We start from the raw sequence: 10000 nt of genomic DNA, 5'->3' as shown, positions 1-10000 counted from the left end.
AGTTCGAAAATGCTGCTATATTAGACAAATTTTTAATTTTTATATATACATTATTTATTTAACATGTTTCGGTTCTTGAAATGATGAACCTTATCAAAAAAAATTATATATAAAAAAGATAGTTCATGCTATCAAATATAAAAAATTCATATATAATATACAATAGAGTCAGACATCAAAAGTTCATATATAGTGAAGTGAGTTCATGCTATATGTTTAAAGAGTATGATGTAGTAGTTCATAGTGGTGATATGCATTCAATATAAAAAATTGATGTTCTTGAAAAAGCGAGGAATTCATTTTAGATTTTACCTTGAGTAACTGTGATGACTTTTGGTCGGTGTCCGCTCGGACAGTGCTGGCGAACCTTGTGAATTGTTTGGGTTTTATATCACCTGTTAGGTGGCCAGTCCAGCGGAACGTGACGTCATCAACGTTTTGACCAATCATTTCGTTAGGTGGCTAGTCAAGCAGAACGGGACGTCACCAATATTATGACCAATCAGAATCGGGTCCGACCTATAGCTGTATTAGATCTGCCCCTTGTCTGTGTCCCGTTAGGTGGCCAGTCCAGCGTAACGAGACGTCATCACTGCTTTGACCAATCATCCCGTTAGGTGGCCAGTCCAGCAGAACGAAATGTCATCAATGTTTCGACCAATCAGAATCGGGTTTGACCCTTAGCTGTATCGTATGTGGCCAGTCCATCAGGATTAGATCTGTTCGAAGAGATCTTTTTATAAATTTTTTTCCTTTTTCCCTAAGACATATTTCCGTCAGTGTGAGTGTCTGTTTAAGGTAGCGGCCGCGGTGGAATTTCGCTTCTCCTTTTCGGAGGACCAATCTTTTGTTTTAATATTCCTGGCCCAGGGTGTTTAAACTTGGTCTAAATTTTTTGATGAAATACAGTTCTTTATTTTGGCGTTGCGTGAAGGTTGCGTTGTCACTGAATTTATAAAGCGGGTAAGTTGTAAATTTCGGATTTACATTTCCAGCACATCTATCTATGTGTCCGCTGACCGGTATTTTCCGGTATTCAGGGTTTCTAATTTGTGATTTATGCACCGCCATCCTGTTACGTAAGCTATTTTTTGTATGGCCTATATACTGCCTATTGCAGCCTGCGCATGTTATGACGTAAATTAAGTTTTATGATGCGCAGGTGAAGTTTGCTCTAATGGTGAACTGATGGCCTTGTTCTAGTATAAATTCTGAACCTTCTATCAAGATGACACAGATTCCGCAGTTGGGCCTTCCACATTTTCTAACTGCTGGTTTTGTGGTTGATGTTGAGTGCAGTTTAGCTTGGGTTAAAATCCTTTTCAAGGATTTTGGTTGCCGTTTACTTTTAATGATGGTGTGTGTTTCGAGGATCCGGTTCATCTTTGGGTCTCCCTTTAGTAGGGCTGTGCTTTGTAGTATGGTGCTGAAGGCCTCATTGTTGAGTGGGTTGTGTGTAGAGATGTAGGGAAGGGTTTTTAATTGTTCTTTCTTTTTTGGTTTTGTTTGTCTCAGGTCTTCTATACTTAATTTGAGTGCCCTTTGGATTGCACTGTCTATTAGGGGCTGTGGATAGTTTCTATTTGTGAGTGTGGTTCTAAGTTCCTGGAGACGTGTGTGCCGGGTGTTTGTGTCTGATATTATGGTGCAGATCCTTCTAGCCAAACAAAAAGGGACATTTATTCTAGTGTGTCGTGGGTGGCATGAATCAAAGGGTAGGTATTGTTTGGAGTCTGTCGGTTTATAGTAGATATCTATCTCTATTTTTTGCCGGTTTTCTTAATGAGGATGTCTAAAAATGGTAATTCTTTTTCGTTGTGATCCATCGTGAATTGTATATTATCATTTATTCCATTTAATAGTATTTTAAATTCCTCAAGTTTCTCTATACCTTTGTCCCAGATGATGAAACAGTCATCGAAGTATCTTTTCCAGTTGTTATGGATATAGGTGGCGAAGGTGTTTCCAAATTTCTCGAGTGTTATCTGGTAGAGTATTTTCTCGAGGTATCCCATCACTAGGTTGGCAAAAGATGGTGCAGTACGCGTGCCCATCGCTGTTCCCGATCTTTGTCTGTAGAAATTATTGTCAAAAATAAAGTAATTGTTCTCTAAAATAAATCTAAGTCCTTCTATTATAAGGTCTTTGTTTATGCGAGTTGGGAGTTCAAAGGGGTAGTTATTCAGCCAGAAGGTGATCGCTTCTATTCCTAGGTTGTGAGGGATGTTAGAATAAAGATTAACTACGTCGAATGACACTAGAAGGGTTTTCTCATTGACTGTTTTAGGGAGGTGGTTGAGCATATCTATATCGTCTCTTACGTAGCTTTTGATGTGTTTTACTATTAAATGGAATAAATGATAATATACAATTCACGATGGATCACAACGAAAAAGAATTACCATTTTTAGACATCCTCATTAAGAAAACCGGCAAAATATTGGTGACGACCCGTTCTGCTTGACTAGCCACCTAACGAAATGATTGGTCAAAACGTTGATGACGTCACGTTCCGCTGGACTGGCCACCTAACAGGTGATATAAAACCCAAACAATTCACAAGGTTCGCCAGCACTGTCCGAGCGGACACCGACCAAAAGTCATCACAGTTACTCAAGGTAAAATCTAAAATGAATTCCTCGCTTTTTCAAGAACATCAATTTTTTATATTGAATGCATATCACCACTATGAACTACTACATCATACTCTTTAAACATATAGCATGAACTCACTTCGCTATATATGAACTTTTGATGTCTGACTCTATTGTATATTATATATGAATTTTTTATATTTGATAGCATGAACTATCTTTTTTATATATAATTTTTTTTGATAAGGTTCATCATTTCAAGAACCGAAACATGTTAAATAAATAATGTATATATAAAAATTAAAAATTTGTCTAATATAGCAGCATTTTCGAACTTCATTTTTTACAAATATATATATATATATAATATATATATATATATATATATTATATATATATATATATACCGGAGTAAACACATAAATGTGAAACAAAGTGGAAAAAAGTGTACTCAAATACCAGTGGTAGAGTAATATGCTTTATTTAAAGCAGCAGAAAATTCAACAAAACCTGTTACTCTGAGTTTCCCGTTGCCGTTCATCGGACAGTTTTTTCTAGCAAAAACTGTCCGATGAACGGCAACGGGAAACTCAGAGTAACAGGTTTTGTTGAATTTTCTGCTGCTTTAAATAAAGTATATATATATATATATATAAAGTATATGATTTAACTTATTAAAATTAAACACAGTTCAACAAATTCATTCATATTTATGTAAATGGAGATTAGATGTTAAAATGGATTGTAGTTTTTATTACTCAGTTTGCTATACAATTGTTTCGTACAGAAAGACAAGATGTTCATATTAGAAAAACTGAGTTGTCAGAAAGTACTGGTCGGTAGCTTATGTAAAAACTAAAAAGACGTTAGAATTACATAGGCATCGTGTTATTAACTAGACACGACTCCAAGAACAAGAATACATTACAGAATGATTAATAACACCATACCTATGTAATTCTGACGTCTTTTAGTTTTTACATAAGCTACCGACGAGTACATTCTGACAACTCAATTTTTGTAATATAATTAATTTGTTTCTCTGTACGAAACAATTGTATAGCAACATGAGTAATAAAAACTACAACCCTTTTTGACATCTAATCTCCATTTACATAAATATGAATTCGTTGAACTGTGTATTATAAGTTAAATCATATATTTAATATTTCTATATGAGTGTTCACATCTACACAAATTTACACTAGTAAATTCAAAAGTAAAGTATGAAGAAGCAACGTTAGAAACATTTGGCTGTAATTTCATGAGGTCGAGTAACTGCATAGTAACTAATTCGTTCGGTAGTTCTTGCTTTAATTGTAGATTGTGTCGCCATTGATGCTACGAGGCAAGAAGTGTTGAGATGAATATAACGTTAAGGGAGTTTTATATGCAACACTATTACAATATATATATATATATATATATATTGTAGTAATAATAATAATAATAATAATAATAATAATAATAATAATAATAATCCTTCGATAGAATTTATAAATATTTTAATGCATCGCTGTGCGCGTTTCCACAGATCACGTTTTTCTGATATGAAGTGTTTTGGCCAGGAACATAAAACAACACCTGATCAGAAAATGGAAACCAAGATCTTGCGATCGTAAATGCAACACTCTGAACATCACTCCATGCACCCCACCTCTCTCTCTCTCTCTCTCACTCTTTACGTACGCACACACATACACTTAGATGTATGTATATATGTATGTATGCATGTATGTATTATGTATGTGTGTGTGTGTATGTATGTATGTATGTATGTATGTATGTATGTAGTATGTATGTATGTATGTATATATGTATGTATATGTATGTATGTATGTATGTATGTATGTATGTATACAGGCATTAAAATTTTCTTTTCACAGGTTCCATGGCTGGAATTGGTATTGGTATGTTGCTAGTTGGAAGTTTAATTGGTTACGTGGTTGGCAAATTTATTGTGAAGAGGAAAAAAGAAGCAGCTTTTAAAGGAATGAGGTTTGAAAATTTGGAAAAGTAACTGAATTTTGTCGAATATGACAGATAAAAGTTATTTTGAGAAACGGAAGCCTTTCAAAGCAGAGGGAGTGTATATACGTTTATCAATTTGTGTTGCAAGATTTCTGATGTGAGAATGTGTGTTGAAACAGATATTGTTGTATTTCGGGACGGTCATTTTTTTTTTTTTTGCCAAATAAACACATGCACTATATATTTCTATTCTTCACTCGTTTATTACTGTTCTTATTTTTTGTATTATATTCTAACTCATGTCCATTATCCAGAAATCTTTCGTCCCACATTTGTGTCCTTTTCAGCGATCACGAAAACGAAAAGTGTTTCGCAGAAGAGGTCACAGATGTGTGACGAAAGATTTCCGGATAAATGGACAGGAATTAAAATAGAAAAAAAATTAAGAACAGTAATAAACGAGTGAAAAACAAATATATAGTGGGTGTGTTTATCTGGCAAAAAGAAAATGACCGCCCTAAAATACAACAATAGGAGTGTATATATTTAATTGAATTGCTTGGCTCTCTTGTTTGTTTTCTATTATCAATGCCAAGAAGTCAAATCTAGAAATGAAGATGTATGCATTGAACAGTTGTCAATAATTCAATAAAGTTATTACGTTATAGAACTTCGTTTGTTTCTCTTTTTTTTTTTCTTTTTTTTTTTCTTTGTCTTTTACTTGTTCCAGTCATAGCACTACCTTGAAGGGTTCAGTGGAACAAATCGCACCCAAGAAATAATTATGGTGGAATTCTGATTGCAGCAGGCCATATAACATCTCATAACAATTTTTATCTTTAAGAATTTTCAGAAAATTTTTACGAATGTGTGTTCTACACACGGCAATTCATACGATTATATAAACATTTTTTTAAACCTCCCCCTCCCCAATAAATTCTCGAATTTTCCACTATTTTACGAATTTTTGTATAAATCAGAGTTTAAAATACGGCCAAGCCGGATTTTTTGATTAAGTCCCTGCAGTGGACCTCCTTTGGTTGCATCATCATGCCATTAAATGTACTTTTTCTTTCCTTTTTTCTTTTTGACCTGTTTCAGTCATTTGATTGCAGCCATGCTGGAGCAACGCCTTTAGTCGAACAAATCGACCCCAGGTCTTATTCTTTGTAAACCTATAACTCATTCTATCGGTTTCTTTTGCCGAACCGCTAAGTTACGGGGATGTAGATACACTAGCATCGGTTGCCAAGCGATGGTGAGGGAAAAACACACACACAAATATATTTATATATATATATATATATATATGTATGTATGTATGTATGTATGTATGTATGTATGTATGTATGTATGTATATATATACGACGTGCTTCTTTTCTGTTTCCGTCTACCAAATTCACTCACAGGGATTTGGTCGGCCCGAGGTTATAATAGAAGACACTTGCCCGAGGTGTCACGCAGTGGGACTGAACCCGGAACCATGTGGTTGGGAAGCAAGCTTCCACCGAGGGCGAACTGGCAGAATCGTTAGCACACAGAGCAAAATATTTCGCGGTATTTCGTCCGTCTTTACGGTCTGAGTTCAAATTCCGCTAAGATCAGCTTTGCCTTTCATCTTTTCAGACTCGATAAAATAATTATCAGTTAAACACTGGGGTCGATATAATCGATTTACTCCTCCTTAAAAATGCTGGTCTTGTGCCAAACTTTGAAATCAATATTCATAGAAGTACTAAGGTGGAAAGCTGGTAAAATCGTTTCTACGCCAGGCAAAATGTTTCGCGGCATATTGTCCATCTTTACGCTCTGAGTTCAAATTCTGCTTAGGTCGACTTTTCCTTTCATTCTTTCAGGGTCCATAAAATAAATACCAGTGGAGTATTGAGGTCGATGTAATTAACTTACCCTCCCCTAAAATTGCTGGCCATGTGCCAAAATTTGAAACCAATATTCATGGAATTACTAGATAAGTTAATGAATGATTCAAAGAGAAAAATAAATTCATTTAACCAACAAAAATATATACGACGGGGGGGGGGGTCTAAAAGAAGTGGAGGCACATGGCCTAGTGGTTAGAGCAGCGGACTCGCGGTCGAGGGATCGCGGATTCGAATCTCAGACCGGGCGATGTGTGTGTTTATGAGCGAAACAGCTAAGCTCCACGAGTTCCGGCAGAAGATAATGGCGAATTTCTGCTGACTCTTTCGCCACAAATTTCTCTTACTCTTTCCTCCTGCATCTTGCAGCTCACCTGCGACGGACCGGCGTCCCGTCCAGGTGGGGAACCTATACGCCAAGGAAACCGGGAAATCGGTCTTTAAGAGCCAAGCATGGCTCGAGATGGAACAAACCTAAAAGAAACCGGAATTATGCAATATTATTTTATCCACTAAGTTTTACAATTTTACATTTTTATCGCCTTCAAAGTATTCTCCATTTGAAGCCATGCATCGGTCCAGACGCGTTTTCCAGTGGTGGAACTCTTGCAAAGTGATGTCTTTTAACGACTCGTGGTTCTTTCTTCACTTCTTCTACATCTTCAAATTCCGTAGCACCAGCTTTCGTCACCAGTGATGACCTTCTAGAGAAAGGCCCGGATCAATTTCCAACTGCTCTTTCAGTTCATGACACTCATTCACTCGTGACTGCTTTTGATCTTCCGTGAGCAAGTGAGGTACTAATTTTGCTGCAACTCTTTTCATTCGCAATTCCTCGCTCAAAATTAGTTGGCAGGAGCTCCAGAACACACTAGTCGTATCAAGTTCATCAATTGTTCGGCGACGGTCCTCAGTTCGTGAATTTTCATGAAGTTTTCATTCGTTCGGGAGGTTGACGGCCGCCTGAAAGAATTTAGCTTTCAAACGACAAGTGACCATTCCTAAAGCGTAAAAAAACCACTCGTAAATTCTGTTTTGCTCATGGCAGCGTCCTTGTAAGCTGTCTGAAACATGACAACTGTATCGGCCGCCGTTTCCCCGCAAAAATCGATGAATAAGGGAGAAGCACTACAAAGCAAAGATGTACCACGTGGCAGTAGGACTCCACTCGAAGACGACGGTGGACAGACTGATGCCTGAGGGTAGCATCAAGTGACTTCTAGCGGTGGAAGCCTGAACCGTAACGGGCTTGTCCCGCAGAGAACGTTTCCGGTTACTTTTGGGTATCCTTCGTAAGCAGGTAAAAGAAAAAGCCGTGTGTTAACGGCAGTAGCATAGTTAGAGGATGCGAGAAAGGCAGCCCGTTCCAGGCGGCACTTTTATCAGGGCACTTTTATCAGGGCCGTCGAATAAGCGGGGAGGCGGGAAAATTCAAGGGGTGCCGTTGGCAGAATACATTCTAACTACACCACTGGCTAATGGCCAGCAAACATTGTCTATTTATTTATTTATTTATTTAATAATTCATTTATTTTCGCTTGTTTGTTTGCTTGTTTGCTGTTAACATGTGAAAGCTTCAGAGCGCTTAGCCACACTCAAGAAAGTATCAATACTGATATTTATCAATATTTTATTGTTCATTTATAAAATTAATAGATTACTTTGTGGAATATATTGATAAGTTCGTATAAGAACTAGTTATGATAAGGCGGAAACAAGTTCAGCATGACACACTGTCTGGAAAAACTAGATTCTTGGATTACAGGAAAACCCATCTGGAGCCTTTCGACAGAATTTCTATTGAGTAAATTTTTTCGTGGAGGCACATGGCCAAGTGGTTAGAGCAGCGGACTCGCGGTCGAGTGATCGCGGGTTCGAATCTCAGACATGGCGATGTGTGTGTTTATGAGCGAAACACCTAAGCTCCACGCGGCTCCAGCAGAAGGTAATGGCAAACTTTTGCTGACTCTTTCGCCACAACTTTTTCTCACTCTTTCCTCCTGCATCTTGCAGCTCACCTGTCCAGGTGGGGAACATATACGCCAAGGAAACCGGCCCTTATGAGCCAGGCATGGCTCGAGAAGGAACTAACAGATTTTATTTTTAAGACTTTTTTCAATCAAAAACAACATTTAGCGTTTGTTTATAGAAAAAAGTAATATGTAGCACGAAGTTTTGTCAGTGAAGAGGTCGCGGTTTCAAAGCAACGAACATATTTTGACACAAATAAAAGTTTTAATTGTTGAAGTGAAACTAACAGTTTTTGTGTGTTCTTGAATGGCTTACAGACATCTTTCATGCAATTGCTTTTTTTTTGTTTGTTTTTTACGCATACGATCTCAGATCAAGTCACTTCCTATGCACGTACATCTCCGTAAAAAATAATTAGATACAATATAAAGTGAAGTTTGTAAGGGAAACTACTCTGTAATGCATTTAAAAGAGTTATCTAACTTACACTTTAAATTATCAGAACGTGTAAATGTATGTGAGGGGTGTGGAAACGTAGCGGAGAACAATAACAAAAGATCTTAAAAGCAGATGGTTAACATTGGAACAAGCTGTAAAGGACGTTTTCAGTGCTAGAAGGTGAAATAATCTTGCTGTCTCCTTAAGGGCCACAAGGCACAATGAGAACCGAATGAATGAATGAATGAATATGAAACTAACAACAATTTTATTCAGAAAAATCCTGTTTGCGATTTCATTCCCGAAAGTTAATATATTGCAAAACATATATAGATCAGAAAGGTCTTCAAAAACTAAATTCCTCCTGCAGCTATGCTACCAATCAATTATCAGTGAACAGGTCGCTGTCTCAAAGTGACGAAAATATTTTGACAAATTAAATTTAAATGTTGAAGTGAATCTAACGGTTTTGTGTGTTTCTTAAATGGCTTATAAACACCTTCCAGGCTGCAATTGTTTTCGTTCCAGCACACGATCTCAGATCAGGTCACTTGCTATGCAAGTACATCTCCGTAAAATAAAATAATCAACGAGGAATTGAATCGAAGCTAATCAGTTTACAATGATATGAGAAAACAATCAATAAATGACTAGCAGTGGAAAGAATATTGTTATCTGTATTAAGCAAAAAATAAATACAGAGATAAAACAGTATGAATGGTGGACCAAAACTGCAGCTTAGGAAAGCACCTGGAAGAAACTTGATAGTTGGATACATGTACAAAAATCTCACCTGTTGGAGGCATCGTATTAGCATTTATCAGTGGAGATTTAAACATACCTAGCTGGCTGGCTTTGATTGCAAGAAAACTTACACCATATGCCGAAAAACTACCGGCCAATTGCTTTCTAGAATCTCATGCATAAATTGTATACAGTCTGAGTGATTCCGTTCTTCTAGAATCATAATGATAGTAATATCGGTCTCAAATTTTGGCACAAGGCCAGCAATTTCTGGGAATGGAGTAAGTCAACTACACTGTTTAACTGGTACATATTTTATCAACCCCGAAATGGCCGAAAGGATGAAAGGCAAAAATCGACCCCGGCAGAATTTGAACTCAGAACGTAGAGGCAGAGCTACA

At 37.0% G+C, this 10000-nt stretch overlaps 1 protein-coding gene across 2 annotated transcripts in view; it reads left to right on the top strand.

Annotated features, from left to right (window-relative positions):
* LOC115216715 overlaps positions 1-5028 on the top strand; it is a 45115-nt gene extending 40087 nt beyond the window's left edge. For both annotated transcript variants that reach the window (XM_036506664.1, XM_029786253.2), the window contains exon 15: positions 4481-5028. In XM_036506664.1, the coding sequence (XP_036362557.1) occupies positions 4481-4614 (134 nt within the window). In that variant the 3' untranslated portion in view covers positions 4615-5028. The remainder of the gene's footprint in view (positions 1-4480) is intronic.
* The last annotated feature ends 4972 nt before the right edge of the window (positions 5029-10000 follow it).

Source organism: Octopus sinensis, linkage group LG10 (assembly GCF_006345805.1).
Source record: "Octopus sinensis linkage group LG10, ASM634580v1, whole genome shotgun sequence".
NCBI classification, from domain to species: Eukaryota; Metazoa; Mollusca; class Cephalopoda; order Octopoda; family Octopodidae; genus Octopus; species Octopus sinensis.
This window is presented reverse-complemented; position numbering and strand designations above follow the sequence as displayed.